Here is a 16,267-nt window from a genome sequence, read left to right on the forward strand (position 1 = left end):
CTTCCACATCAAATTACCTCCTACAGGAACCAGAAAATTGTGTCAATGTGAATTACCATCTCCAACAGCTCCTTGCCAGGCGCTCAGGGGTCAACCTACAAAGGGCGAGAGAGGGGCGTGGAGGGGGGGGGGCTGCGAGGGGACCTGCCCCACCTGGCTGGGCGATGCCCTCCCGCGTCGCCCGCCGGGGCGTGCGGACCAGAAGCTGGAGGAGCTCGGCTCGGGGGGGATGCTTGAATGCCAGGATTTTGCATCCTACTCAAACGAGTCGGGGAGCAAGCAGCGGAGTGCGTGCGCGAGCTGAGTGAGTGCTTACGTCGCAGCGAGATCGGTGCTGGGATAATTAGAGAGGAGTTGGGCTGAGCGGAGTCTTTGAGCAGCGACAGCTGAGCAGCAGCCGCAGCCGCCCCGAGGGGCGCGCGCCACACCGATCCCCCCGGCGCGCACCGGGAGGGGCCCGCGCCCCGCACCCGCCACCCCGCCGCGCGCAGGCCGCAGCCGCTCGGGACCAACAAAAGCGGCAGCCGCCCGCGGGGCCTTCTGTATCCTGGAGGTGGAGTTCTGCGCCCCCACTCCTCGGCTCCCCAGGCGGGACTGGCCGGGCCGGGCGAAGACCGGTGACCGCGGTGGCCGCGGGGCGCGCCCCCCGCCCGTGCAGCTGGGAGAGGCGGCGGGCTGCGGGCGGACGATGTGGCCGCGGCCGCTCCTCGGCGCCTCTTCTGCCCGGGCTCCCGCTGTCACCCCGCTTCTCTGCCCGCTCCATCCCGCCGAGAGGAGTTGATGCAGCTGTAGCTGCCTTCGCCGCTGAAGCCGCGGCTGATGGATGCCAGGGAGTGCCGCATTGCTTAGCGTCCCCGCCTCCGGGTCTGCTGGTAAGAGCCGGCTGCTCTTTCTTCTCTCTTGCTTTGGGGTTTTATAGAAAAGGTAGAGAATATTTAATTTTATCTTCCACTCCTTTTCTCTCCCCCCCACCCCAACCCCTCCATCCCTCTGCCCCCCCAGCCTCAGCTTTTGAAAGGTACCTACCGGGAGCGATGGCCCCCACCCCCACCCCTCCCCGAGGCAAGTCCGCTGAAATGAAGGGCTTCAGGGAGGCAGAAGTTGGGGGTGGGGTTGGGGGGAGCCCACGCCGGTACCAACGCCACCAGAAACCCTGCTGGTGCCTTATGAGATCACGGTGTATCTAAGAGGGGTGGTGGGAAGCTGCACTATCTGCAGCATCTCCACCTAATTGGATCATGATCATTTAAAATCAAATCTCACAAATGTCTTTTTAAAATGGCATTTTTGAATAAGCAGAAGGAAACATAGCTCCTTTCTTCCCTCTTTTTCTCTTTTTCTTTCTGGCAAAGACTTGTCTCCCCGCCCTGGAGCTCAGCGCTGAAGAGCCTCCTCATTATTAATCAGAATTCTCATCGTTATCCTTGGCAGGCGCAGCCTCCAGCGGGGACCGCAGAAGCATCACAGTGCAGGGGTGAGATGTGCGTGGGGCTTGTTTTTGTTACATCTTGGAAGAGAAGAGGACTGTACCAGGATCAGCATCTTCCGTGCTGGGTGGGATTCGGAGTGGTTTGTTAGAAGGGAGAAGGACTAAGAAGTGGAGTGCTGGGCCCGCCAGAGGTCCACATCCCTTTAAAGCAAAAGGAAGAGGGAGCCACATCTGGATGTTGTTTTTTAGGGAACAGGGAAGAAGTTTCTATCCTTCATAGAAAACCTGTGGGGAAGCAGGAGCAACAGGGTAATTGATTGGACACCCAGAGAAATAATTTCCTGTGAAGAAGAGGAAGCAGGCGGCAGCTGGAGTGTGGTGGTGGCCAGGGCTAGGTTTGTTGTGGGACAGTCAGCAAGGTCAGCAAGAGGAAGGGAAGCCTGAGGAACAGGCAGAACAATGACTCATTTACAAGCTGGTCTCTCTCCTGAGACCCTGGAAAAAGCTCGCTTGGAGCTCAATGAGAACCCAGACACCCTCCACCAGGACATCCAGGAGGTGAGGGATATGGTCATCACCAGGCCGGACATTGGCTTTCTGCGCACGGACGATGCCTTCATCTTGCGCTTCTTGAGGGCCAGGAAGTTTCATCACTTTGAGGCCTTCCGTCTCTTGGCCCAATACTTTGAGTATAGGCAGCAGAACCTGGACATGTTCAAAAGCTTCAAGGCCACTGACCCTGGCATCAAACAGGCCCTGAAGGATGGCTTTCCCGGGGGCCTGGCCAATCTGGACCACTATGGCAGGAAGATTTTAGTGCTTTTCGCTGCCAACTGGGATCAGAGCAGGTAAATCCTACATCCAAACTTGTGCTAGGGAGTCTTTTACTCTCCCATTTCCCAGAATTGACCCCAAGTACCTGTCAGACTTTTACAGCTTTGATGTTGTTTAATTGGGCTAGTAAAAAAAGAGAAAATGGAAACAATAAATGAGTTTGGGGTAGGCTGGGGGTGGGGGAAGGTGGGCAAAAGGCTTTTATTTTGTCCTTTGAAACTATTTCTTCATTAGCACCCAGTTTCTACTGCAGCTTTAAGTGCTTCCAGAACCATATTATCATGGTGCAATCTAAATCATCCAACTTCTAAATAAGGTGTTTTTGCTTCACCTCCTGGATAAGTTTCCTGTGTATGGAGAAATGAGTGTGAGAATGAAGATTCTTTCTCCTCTCTCCTAAAGGAATTCTTGAATTAATTTCATCATTATAGCATCATCATCATCATTATCATCATCATCTCTCATTAGCATTAAGGTTTTGTTCTTTCTTTAAAAAAAAAAAAATAGGCTGCCCTTCAACCAAGATCAAGTATTTGTATTGCTTGGAAGCTTTTCTGCTGGGTGATGTGTAGATGAAGGAATAATCCGATATGTGTCACTTCAGTGGAAAGGAAGAGTTGTAGCCTCTCTTGCTGAGTGTGCCTACTGACACTGAAAATCAAGGCTGACTGGTGTGCTTGTTCTACACCTGTCACTAATCTAAAGACTATGTTTCTTGTCTGATGTGTTTCTTGTCATCTTTTGGAATAAAATGGAAAATGTTCAGATGTATCAGTTGGTACACCTTTTGAACTCTTTCTTTTTAATGGAGGGTAAATAATACTCTTATTTCATCTACACTATAATATAAAAATACAGACAGTGATTCTTCTGCCATCTCCATCAGCATTATTTTCTTTGACTGAAAGGTAGAGGAAATTGAATAGACTCTTTGGTAAGGTAGTTTCAATTAAGTACAAAGTTAAATTTATTTTATGGAACTTAAAAATGCTGCCAGAACTGTGAATCATAAGAAGCTGGTTCTTAAAGCTTTGGTGTGTGTGTGTGTGTGTATCTATATATATTTTAAAGATTTATCTATGCATACAAGAACTGGGGTACAGACCAGACGGGTGGGGGTGAGGGGATTCACCAGAGACAGAGTGGGGAACAGAACAGACAGATTGACTAAAATACACTGCTGAGGGGAACAGCAGGCGAGTCAAGAGAAGTCCTGCTGCGCCATGTTGGTAGCTCCCTGGCCGGGGATCGAACTCTTGCTGCAGTGGCTGAGGATAGCATCATAGGTTGCGTCTTAACCCCTTGCGCCACCAGGGAGGCCCAGCTTTGGTATTATTTTTTGTTCTGTGAATGGTGACTTTCAATACATATGGTGAAAACCATCGCTGGAGCAATTATAAAAGACTTTTGCAGTTACTGAGCACTCATAGATTTCCAAATAGGTTTCTCAGAGACAGGATCTTAGAATATAAATTAATATTTAACAGCTTTCTCATTTCAATTTGTTACCTTTTCTCTATAATTCTAGATAGAATTGAGAGTACTCTGGTTAATTTTAGGTAAAATAAAGGCAAACTGTTACTGAAGAAACATGAAGCTAAGAAACTCAATGAAAGAGTTAGCTGCTAAGGGGAATGGAGTTCTGTTACTTTAGTTCATTGTAGAGGTTACTCTTTGTTAGACAGAAAAGTTTAAAGGACTATGAAAATGCCATCTTTTTAAGCAATTTTTCTTTAAAAAGTTTTGTACCTGAGAAATACATTGTAGCATCATGCAAACCAATGATTGTGTATTAACAAAATTGAAAAAAGATATTCAAGAAAGAACTTAATATTAAATATGTCAGATTGGAACTTTATTATTGACCTACAGTGAAATAGGGACTGTGGAAATTTGATATTTTAATATGGCTATAAATCTGTTAAAGATACCATTAGCAAGGCAGGTTGTATTCAGAGAAAAATGCATATACATTAGACATACTATTATTTATTTATGTAAATATCTATTATTTACACTGTACATTTTATATAGGAATCATGAACCTAATTAAGATGAACATCACTTATAGTTCTCATGTAGATGGGAAGGTTATTATTTTGGATTTAGTAAAGAAACTTTTTATTGACTATTAAATGCTTTCATATAAAAATAGTATAAAGAATGCTAATAATCAAAATGTATCTCTGAAGATCACAGTGAGAGGATTTATTAACTAGTATGTAGAACTCATTTTATTACACCTCCACAATATCTTAAATATTGGAACTTTTGTGAATGTAAAATTAAAAATGAGAAGCTATGTCTTGTGAAAATACCCATCAAGACCCATAGACAATTGAGAATTCTATTTCAATGTTTGGAAATGAATAGGTATAATCAAGGCTTTAGAGTACTTCCAAGGTCAAAAGTTATAAAAGCTATTTAGAGATTACTTAGCTGAATTTCCTCCTTGTATAATTGAAAAAAGTTTTTTCCCTTCTCCTTGCCTGCTTTCTATCTCACATCTGTGTGTACGCAATGGCAAGGATGAGTGGATAAACAAATCTATCCTCTTGGCATCCTCTGTAAACTTTATATCATTGGGATATGTGCATAAGGACGGTCTGCTTGCCCTGAAACATGCAGGACAGCTGCTTTTCTGGCTGTACTTACTAGATGTCCCTAACCCTTCTGCAGTTGTCCTGAATCCCTTTCTTCCACTCTGCAACCTCAAGGTTTGTGTGAATTCACTCCTACAGAAGTTTGCAACCTTCTTTAGATGGTTACTTCACTATTGCTCTGTTAGGTGGATGTATGCCATGTGCTAATCCTTCCCCCACTTCTAGCCCCTCCTCTGTTCTGAGCCGGTGTTTTTGCACCTTCGGCTAGTCCAAGACAACCTGCATCTCTTGGAATGACTGCACAATCTGAATATAATTCTGACCACACTCCTTGAATTGTTTAGTGAATTAAGTAAATTTCAATAACTTTTTAAAAATAATTTTTTAATAGTTGCATCACTTTAAAGGAATGAATGGCATTGTTTTAAAGAAACACTAGGTAGGGATTATCCAGGGAAATTCCAGAAATGAAGTACAAGAAAATTCCTCTCTTTAATTGGAAAATTAAACTTCCCAGAGAGCAAAGCAAAAGTTTTTAATGCATATTTAAAAACATTACAAAGATTCTTGAAATAATTGATCTGTATTGCAAAATAGACTTGTCTTTGCTATTATATTATCATATTTATAACAGCACCTCAGTTAGAGTTAATGCTTTTTAAATATTTGAGTTGAATTGCATTATACAGTACAAAAAATTTGAAGTAGGAGATTATCAAAAGTATACTTTCTCCTGTAGTAAATTTGTAGGACAGTTCTCTTTCTTCCCTAGGAGACTGGAAACAATAAATGAGTGTGAGAGATGGTGACTATAAATAAAGTCGTATCTCTACAGCAGTGTAGTGCAGGTCAGTTTTAGGTTATTTTTAAAGAATTGGACCATTTCCAGTGTCTTTACAGGAAACATGGAATCTTCAGAAAGATCTAAGTAAAATCATATTTTACAATGTACACATCTTCTAATAATTAAAGAAAACTAATCAAAATACTGGAATGTCAAAATGACTTTCACTGTGATTTCTGGATCTTTAAAAATAATGAAACAGACTCATGATTTAGTACATCGATTGTACTTGGAAAACTGTCATGCGACTTTATCTCTTTTGGATTAACTAACAACATTTCTGAAAATAAAAGAAAATTTCACAAATTTAAAAAGATTTGGATTGTTACATTGCAATTACGCACACAGTAGCCCTCCATGCATTCATTACAAGTTGTATTCCTTTCCTGATTGTTAATGTCCTGCTTCGGACTCAGAAGATAACCTTTAAATTTCCATGTGATTTCACCAGCAGAATGTGAGGATAATGTACCATAAAGAATGTGATGACACTGTCATAAAAAAAGGAAGTTTGGAATGAGAGTAGATCTTAGGCTAGACCCTAGGGCATGGAAACAGGTGTCTGAGAAGATGAAATCCACTGGCCCATAATTTTGGGTAATATTCATTAGTAAATGGTGTCACCTGAAACATAATGAAGACATTCGCTCTAATAGTTGGCCTATAAATTTTCAGCTACCTTGCAAGTAGTATTGTACTTCTTAGACTTATAAAGTAGTTCTCTACAGCAAACAATCATTTATCTGGAATCTGATTAATAACTTAGAAGATAATTAGATCCACTAAACTAAAATGATTCATAAAATAATGGCAATTCAAGAAGTATTGAACATCACTCTATGTTTGACTTGTCACGATAGATAATGTTTATTGTTTACAGTATTGAAGTTTTGGAAGTAGAAAAAATGACTGACTGTACATTGTTATGATCCTCTAATTATTTGTGAATTTGCCTAAAAACTAAAAACTATTCTCTTTAGGTTGTTTTTATTCTGTGATTTTTTTCATAAAAAAGAAAATATATAAATAACCAGTTATTAGCAGTTATTAGCAGCTTCAGTTTGAATTATGGTATGCGCCCACTGATTAAACTTCAAAAGGAAAGAACGTTATGATAGTGGTAATTTAAAATTTAAGAAACAGCCACAGACTATACAGGTTTGCTTTAACCCCAACCACATTGTTTTATTCTTCTCTGGAAGTGAACTTAAATGAAGTAAAATAAAATGAAATAAAATGACTAGGGATAGATTAGAACAGTTAAGGGCAATTAAGAAGGTAATTAGGGAGAAAGTCACATGTGATAATCTTAGAAACTAAAAGACAAGAGAAATAGAATATTTTTGCAAGACTTGTCTTTATTTATTGAAATACTAATTTTTTTTTTCCCAAAAGTTTGCTTTATGGTGATGTCATATATAGTGGTAGGGTCAGAACTTACTGTCTTCAAAATACAGAGGCATTGCAATGCTGTGTTTTAGGCAAATTCTGAGGCAAATTAAATCAAAACTAGAAAATGGCAGATGTGGATTTGATGGCATTCTGTCCTAGCAGAGCTTCTGTACTGCTGCTTGAGAGGGAGGTTCTCTTAACAACTACTCTGGAAACTGCATCTTATTCAAAATTATGCCCTTGGTTCATACAATGGAAAATGGAAGAGAAATGTTAGTGGAATATTGAAACAAATCTATGAAAAAATAGGACAGTCTTTAAAAACTGGGGCAATTATGCAATAATTAGTGAAATAATCCTGAAATAATAGCAAAGGCCAAGAGTGCCAGCCTTTAGTAGATGTTCATTGGTCTGGCCTGAGCCAGGCTATTTTCATATTTCAAATATGGAACTTTAAACAAAGTTGAAGAGAAGCAAAGGATTTGAGGTTACTATAGTGCACTGAAAGTATGCCTCAGAAGTAATATTTATGGATATTTTAAACATGAGCCAACAATTAGCAAATGAGCAAATTGTTCTTGGTAAATTAATACATCTTCATTCTGGGAAAAATATTGAACTCTTCTATGTCACTGAGGTTAGGAACATATATTTCATTAAAATCATAGTGAGATATTGACATGAGGAAATTATTGACATGTGCTGTGTTGGGTTCTTATAACTTCAAAAAATATACTGAGCAAATAGTATTTAATTTAAATCAGTTTTTTCAAAGTGTGTTTTAGTCAACCATTTGCAACATATTTTAATACATACATATATGCATAGAAATTTAGTAGATGCTAAGGGCAAATGAAAGACACATTCTTTTTTTTTTTAAGATTTATTTATTTATTTATACAAGCACTGGATATAGTCAGAAGCGCAGGAGGGTGAGAGAATTCACCAGAGCCAGAGCGGGGAACAGAACAGGCAGACTGATGAAATACACTGCTGAGGGGAGCAGCGGGCGTGGCAGGAGAGGTCTGTGCACCATGCCATGTGGGACCCTCGCGGGCAGCTGGGGATCGAACCGGCGCTGCAGAGGCTGCAGGCAGCTTCACAGCCCAGCGCTCAATCACTGCGCCACCAGGGGAGGCCCAAAAGACACATTCTTGTACCATCAAGGGACATACAAACTATCTGGGAAGAAAAAACATGTAAAGCTAAATAATAACTAGAAAGATGGTAAGCAATTGATGCGAGCATTATTTGTCAGTACCTAAAATTCTGGACAGGAGTGCTACTCAAAGTATGTAGAGAGAACATCTCCTACTTGGTTAACTGAGTTCAACCTTTTGTTGAACTTTTGTTTTGTTAAAACAAAACATGTCTTCTGACATGTATCTTAAAAACCTTTTGTTTTCCATTTCAGTTAATTAGTTGATTCATTCATTTAAAATATTTTTATACCATGTGTTATGGGTCAGGCACTCTTCTGAGCACTTACAAACAATAATTTAATCTTTTTCACAATCATGAGGTAGTTCTTATTAATCTCATTTTGCAGATGAAGAAACTGAGGTGCAAAGCAGTTATATATTTCAACTAGTATTCAACTAGTATTAGTCAAATCTTTTTTCTGTGTATAGCTGCCAACATAAACCTAGGAAAATAATTAGATATAATTATATCAAAAAAGCAAAACTCTGCTAATTAAAAAAATTAATGTGTGGTTTAGAAATTCTTTTTTCAAAGCTTTGTTTTTTAAGATTTATTTATTTATGCATACAAGAGCTGGGGTACAGGCCAGAGCTGTGGGGGGTGAGAGGATTCACCAGAGACAGAGTGGGGAACAGAACAGGCAGATTGACCAAAGTACACTGCTGAGGGGAGAAGCAGGTGAATCAGGAGAGGTCTGCTGAGCCACGTGGGTTACTCCCTGACTGGCTGGGGAATTGGACTCATGCTGTAATGGCTGGGGACAGCTTCATAGGTTGTGTCTTAACCCCTTGTGCCACCAGGGAGACCCTAGAAATTCTTTATTAAACAACAAAATTTAGACAATTAAGAACAGAAAGTTAAGTTCATTGAATATCCTTCTGAAGGAAGCAGATGCATGTTTATATAGAGTATTATACCCAGAAAGGAGTTGCCTTTCTAATATGTTTATATTTTTCCAGCATAATTTTATTTGATTTTATTTTAATGGTATTAGGAGTATATTTTTAACCTTTTTTTCAAAGAAAGATATTTTTTGGTCTAGATGTTTCATTTCCAGTGATTCTTTTGTTTTCACATACTTATATTCTCAAAGAACTAAAATAAAAGCAAGATTTAGATGCTTCATTTTCTATACTCAGTGATACATGCCAGACAGATAAATATATTGCAGTTCATATTTTCTCCAGGGCTTGTAGATGTCGCTTCTTCCCATCCCAAATCTTAAGTGTGTCTTGTTGCTTTTCCTGCCTCTGTCCCCCTCATGGCACCAGGCTGGAGCTTGCTCTGGAAACTGGCATGCTTCCAGGTTAGTGTTGCCTTACTGATGTGTCTTCTGACATGTATTATGCCACTAAGCCATGGAAAAGCAGATAAACTCTGTTCAAGGTGTAGGCACTGTAAGGAGTGAACTGATTTACGTGGAGTCAGAAAGACTGACTGCTCCCCTCTTTATTCCCATAGTGATTCTGGGCAAACTGAATTCTCTGAGACCCTGTGTTTACAACTCTAAAATTCTCTGAGACCTCACTTTGCCCTCATTTCCAAAAATTAAAGCACAAAAGCCAGCACAGAGACTTTGGGCTTATTTTGAGAGTGCAATAATGCATTTGGTATTGCTTTGGAAATCTTAAACTATTACCCAGATACTATTATTATTAGCAGTCACTCATATAAAACACCAAGTTGTCAACTTTAGTACTAACAATACACCGAAGCATTAACAAAGGTACTTCTTTGCCTTTGTCTCTCCCCCTGGCACTTTTCTAACTGAAAGTACTTCAGACATTAGAATACGTGGCTTAATGAAAACAGAGAGTTGGGGGCAACCTTAATGAAGAATTTAATAATGGCTGACTGATTTAGTGACGGAGGGAAATTGCTTGCTGTTGTACTGCTCAATGTGATGACAAGATGCTAGGTTTTTTTTTTTATGTTTAATTATTAAAATTATATTGATCAAATTATACTTATAGATTTACATTTGAATATCATCTTGCTGAATTCCAGTAAGTACAGATTCATGAAGCATATGCTATGTTATTATTTTTTTGAATTTAAATTTTATTTTTATATTTCCCATACAATTACAACCCCCTTATTTTGACCCCAAGATGCTAGTTTTTTCCTGTCAAGCTGAAAGAAAAGGTTGGAGAGTAGGTAGGAAATAACCTGTTTGAGATTTAGCTTGGTCTTCATCCTATTTGCAAACTGTGGTTGAGGATGAGCTCTGTGAACCCTAGGAAAGCAGCACAGGCTAGGCAGTCCCCCAAAACCTTGCATGGCCAGACAGGAGATGGAGCTTTCCTGCTCTTGTTCACACAGATAGGAAACAGAAGACGAACATGGGTCCAAGTCTTCTTCATACTGTTCTTGCATAGTATGGCAGCTTTGATCGCACTCAGGAACAATGGTCTACACAGCCTGGTGTCCCAGTTGTAAAATTCCTTATGAGTGTCATTATTTCTTCTTACTACATGCTATATTCATCCTCTCCAAGTTGACTTCAGAATCAGGCTTTACTTAATGCTATTCTGGGAAGCACAATCAGGAGTCAAGAGCTGCATTAATGTGCTAGTTTGTTATTTATGGCTTTCTTCCAATATACGAGAGTAGAATTGCAATGAAGGGGCTCCAGAGATTGGGGTATAAACTGTAAATGTGAACATGTTGAATATTTATTGTGGTGACTTTTGATTTGTCAATTTTAACAGTTAAAAATGATTTCAAAGAAAAGAATGATAGTAGGATTCCTGGAGAGGTAAAATTCACAAAATGCTCCATTTCTTTGGAAGATATTATACAGACTTTGGCAAGTCTCATGTAGTAATGTTCTGTTTAGGAAAGGCCTGCTGAGCTGCTAATGGTAAGAATGTGACATGTTTGACAACAGAGGACTGAGTGTCAAGAGTGCTTTTGCCTTGCCCTTTGAACGCAGTTAGCTAGGAAGCTTTGTTCTTTCCATTAACTTACAAATTAATATGATTTATATAAAGATCATTGAATTCTCTTTTTTTTTAGGAATATATTAAATAAAAACCTTGATTAGATTTGCTTTGAACACTTTGCAAACCTGCTCTTTTTCCTTGCTGATCCTGGGATTTGCCTTATTTTATCTCCTTTGGAGTAATATGTATATGAATTTCTCTCTTCAATTGGGCAGTTTAAGAAAATTATACTTATAGTGTGTTGTTTAAAACAAATTGCCTCTTGTTTTCAGCCCCTGCTGGTGTGTCATGATTTATTCTTACTACATACAATGTATCATCCATCCTTCCTAAGCTGATTTCAGATGCAAGCTTTGCTAAATGTTACTTTGGTGACAATGCTACTTAGCATCATTATGGTGACATAAGAAAGATCATAGTGAGGGAAATTTGATGCTGGACTTTTAAAATTTTCTTTACCATAATATTATGAATTTTGAAATCAAAAAGTATTTTTATGAAGGGGATCTAGGTTTTATCCAGAAACCTAGCCTTTCTCATCTAGCTTTCCATTCTGTAGGTTTATAGGTTTTGGTCATAACACTGTTAAGTCATTATATTTAAAAAGACATAGTCCAGTCACATAATGACAGATAAAGAAAGATATTCAGCCATACAAATCTCATAGTTTTAAAAACAAATAATAGAGCTCTATAAAAGTTTTAATATCTGTATATTCAGGAGGTATTATAGGTCTAGATCTATAAAATAACCTTTGTACAAAAGTTTGAAAATAATGTCTTCATCCTTGTCTTTTACAATAAGTGATAGGCTGTCCTTCATGTCATCATTGACATTTTAAGTAAAGTGTACAATTATTCTTTGGTTTTGATCATGCCCTGCTAGTGTGCTGGCTATGGTTGCTATTAAAATAAAGTATACTGTGTCTTTCCTAAGCAACATAAACTAGAGACCTGCTGTATACCTGCCATTGTGCAGATACTTTCTCTTTAAATTGTGTCTTGACTTCCTTCCCTGCCTTCCCCCTCCCCCACCTGCCTTGCCATTGCAGAGAGATGGAATGTGATATTCATAGGTCCTTTTTTATTCATCTATGAGTACTTGACCTCAGAATCATAAACCAATGATATGTCCAGGCCACACAGCTAATGAGGGGTGGAGAAGTGATTCCACCTTGAGATTTTCTGACAACATGCCCTCTGCTTGGTTAATGCTGGGATCCTGAAGAGATTCTATTTCATACTACTGATTTTACAGATGAAGAAAAGGGGCCCGGAGAAAGTGAGAAATCACCCTGTTTCACTATTAATTGTTCCTTTCTTTCTGAACTACTACACTTAATCTAGTTACCTCCAAATATTTTTATATATGAAAGTAAAACTCTCCTTTACATGTTCTCACCATCTCACCTGTCTTCCTGGTGAGTCCATCACGTCCATTAAATGCTGAAGATTTCTACTCCTAACCCACCACCCTCCACATCCCTCCTTTTCCCTAAAGTTGGTTTTTTTTCCTAGCTTTTCCTGAAAGTCTCCACTTGAATATCTGAGAATAAAACGTGAAATTCAGGCTACTCAGAAATTAATATCGTTGAAACATTTCATAACTTTGCTAATTCCTCTTAAATATTCCAAACTCTACATTACAGCCATCCCTACAGTATCCTCTTTTTGCATTACTGACTTTAATTAAAGATTTTATCATTTACTCAGGCTCTGAAACTAGAAACTGTCATCTTTTACTCTTCCTTCAGTTTTAGTCTCCATATCTAATTATCACATTTTAACACTTGTACCTCTGAAATAATTCTCAAATTTCTCTTCTTTGTTCTAACTTCCATGGCCTTTGTCAAGGCAGTGTCTTTTTCTACAATCCATGTTTATATATCCTAGTCTAATTCCATATTATAGGACCCTAAAGTGCATGTATAGGTTTCTGTAGTGTGTCAGGCACTGCGCTAAGCTGCAAGGCAGAAAAGGAAATTTGGATAAACTGCATTTGAATAAGCAGGTAGGTTTTCCCTTTCATTTCCATTGCCTTCCTTTTCTTCTGTCTGTTGTACTTTTCCTTTTCTCTTTTATCTTTATGATACAAACTCAATACAAGTCATTAAAATCTATTGACACTGTAACCACCACTGTTTACATACAATGGTTTTGTTTATTCATGAGACAACATTAAATTTCAGTTTTGAACTATGAAGAAAGGAAATTCAGTATTATTGAGAACATTCATCAGCTATTTGAAAGTCCTATGTCTAGTTTTTAGAATAGATGAAATGAAATTTTAGAAAATCATTGGTTTAGAGGTAAAGGAAATGTTTGTAAAATATGAAACAAACTGTACCTACATGAACATTGTGGTTAAATTCTGTTGTTTCCTTAGAGTGCATGTAAGTATACCTCTGCTGCGCATACCTTCTCTCCATAGGTATTTTGATAAAATCATCTCAATATACTGGTGGTATTTCAAAGGGAATTTTTAGTGTGCTTAAAAACTTGCTATAGTTTTTTTTTGCAAAAGTGGTTGTCCCAGATTTAATGCAATACTTTCCTGTTGCTGATAGGTACACACTGGTGGATATTTTGCGTGCCATCTTACTTTCTTTGGAAGCCATGATTGAAGATCCTGAGCTTCAAGTGAATGGATTTGTTTTGATCATAGACTGGAGTAACTTCACCTTCAAACAAGCCTCTAAACTTACACCAAGCATGCTTCGATTGGCTATCGAAGGCCTTCAGGTAATGATTTTTAAGTTTCCAATTCCTTGGCCTCCCTTGTTTATGTCTCCTATCTAATGTGTTCCAAAACAAAATGTCTTACTTAAAGAATAAAAATGAAATTATTTTGATAGTTTGATGCAAGAAACAAACCACTAACTGATCAAAGGATTATACAGAAAAGCTGAAGGAGACAGACCTTTTCAAACTCCCACCTTTAAAAGGTCTATCTCCTTAAGCTTTAGATAGATAGATAGATAGATAGATAGATAGATAGATAGATAGATATAGATATATATAGATATATGTGAGTCCTTGAGATTTTTGTTACAGTTTTTATTTATTTATGCATACAAAAACTGAGGTACAGGCCAGAGGTGTTGGGGGGGAGGGAGAGGATTCACCAGAGACAGTGGGGAGCAGAACAGGCAGATCTACTGAAATACACTGCTGAGGGGAGCAGCAGGTGAGAAAGGAGAGGTCTGCTGCTCCATGTGGGTAGCTCCCTGCCTGGCTGGGGATTGAACTCATGGTGCAGAGGCTGCTGATTGCTTTACAGTGCTGTGTTCAATCCCTTGTGCCACCAGGGAGGCCCAATTACTTGAGATTTTTATCTGGATAATAAGGACTTTTGGATTTTTATTATTAGTTATTTAGGCACTTTTTGGTTTGTTTTCCCTTCCTGTGTATTCTGTTTAATTACCTAAATACTTGCTTTATTATTCCATTTAACTTGGTGAATTTGGAATCTGATCAGCAATTTCTTCATGTTCTCTAAAAAACTGGTGGGAAGTCAATCAATCATTAGTTTTTTTTGGTCTCTAAAATATGGAATCACTCCAAATTAAAGTGTGTGTGTGTGTGTGTGTGTGTGTGTGTGTAAAATAGCAGTCATGTGGAATTTTTATGGGAATTCTACATCTTTTGGTGAATGACATTTAACTGGTTGGAATTTATATAATGAAAAATCAGTTATCATTTAGTGACATGTCATAAAAATACTACTTCCTTAACTTTTAGAATGTCCTACTGCTTTCTTTCTTTGCTTAGTGCTACTTTGCATATAATAATTATGGAATAAATCTTAAGTTTTTAAAATATTTGCAAGTTAAGTCTTGAGTGATATCAGTTAGCATTTATTCTCATATATTTTAAAAGTTTTCAAGTCAATAGTTAATTCATGTAACTTTTTATCACTGAAAATATCACTTGTTTTAAAATTGCTAATTATATCTTCGTCATTCATTTGGCCAGGGTATTAAACTTTTTTTAAGTTGAATAGTTCATGTTATCTAGATCTGTGCATCATAGTGATTTCTGACTGTATCTAGAGGTACCTAAATTGATGGTGGCTAACCACCTGAAAATTGGTCACTTTCCAAACAGTAAAGCATTTAACCAAATTGATGTCATAGTTTGAATTTTGCCTTTGGAGTGATAAAACACTATGATCCCTTTTCTCTCTCAGCCTCTCCCATCACAGGTTTTCTGCTCTTGGTGAGTCAGCCTTGTCCTTGTTTTATCTTGAACAACGCCATTTTTTTTTTTTTTTAACTCCACAGAGACAGTTACTAAGGGTTAGGAGAGGGCATTGGATGACACATTTAGAAATGTGTGTATCAGATACAACCAGTTCCAATTCTGCCCCATTGCCAGCAGTGTATAAAGGGTTCTGCACTTAGTAAATAAAATTTGTTACCGCCAATCATGTTACTTAACACACAATGGTAACCTGGCCTTTTAGAATTGTTGTCCCTGTTTAACCTTCATCTTTCTCTTTGCTCTAGGCATAGGTTAAGCTTTCAGTGGCATGCAGGACTGGAGAATGCACTTTATTCCTTTTTTTAAAAAAAAGATTTGTTTATTTATGCACACAAGAACTGGGTAACAGGCCAGAGATGCGGTGTAGGGGGTGCGGGGAGGGGGGAGATGAGAGGATTCACCAGAGACAAAGTGGGGAGCAGAACAGGCAGACTGACTGAAATATATTGCTGAAGGGAGAAGCGGGCGAGACAGGAGAGGTCTGCTGCACCATGTGGGTTGCTCCCTGGCTGGCCTGGGATCGAACTCATGCTGCAGAGACTCTGGACAGTTTCACAGTGCTATGCTTAACCCCCTGCACCACTAGGGAAGCCCTGTACTTTATTCCTAAGAAATTTAAACACCACCTCAAGGATAGACTCTGTGTTTTGTCATTTGCCAGCTCATACACACTATGAAAACTTCTGGCAGTAATGTGAAAAGTCACTGCAGGAGAAAAAATGGACAACTCAGACATTTGCCAAGGCGAATATCAG

The 16,267-nt window shown here is 38.8% G+C and overlaps 1 protein-coding gene across 8 annotated transcripts in view; it reads left to right on the forward strand.

Annotated features, from left to right (window-relative positions):
* The first annotated feature begins 1,360 nt into the window (after positions 1 to 1,360).
* CLVS2 (clavesin 2) overlaps positions 1,361 to 16,267 on the forward strand; it is a 68,804-nt gene continuing 53,897 nt past the window's right edge. For 7 of the 8 annotated variants that reach the window (XR_008552768.1, XR_005126930.2, XR_008552769.1 and 4 more), the window contains exons 1-2: positions 1,434 to 2,277; positions 13,817 to 13,991. Coding sequence is in view for 5 of the 8 variants with exons in the window: in XM_037520344.1 (XP_037376241.1) it covers positions 1,889 to 2,277; positions 13,817 to 13,991 (564 nt within the window). In the remaining 3 variants the exon portion in view is untranslated. Of the gene's footprint in view, positions 2,278 to 13,816; positions 13,992 to 16,267 lie in introns of all 8 variants that reach the window. The other variant, XM_037520341.2, reaches the window with a different exon arrangement.

The sequence above is a fragment of the Talpa occidentalis genome, unplaced genomic scaffold (assembly GCF_014898055.3).
Source record: "Talpa occidentalis isolate TD23 unplaced genomic scaffold, MPIMG_talOcc4v2.1 talOcc4.2, whole genome shotgun sequence".
NCBI lineage: Eukaryota > Metazoa > Chordata > Mammalia > Eulipotyphla > Talpidae > Talpa > Talpa occidentalis.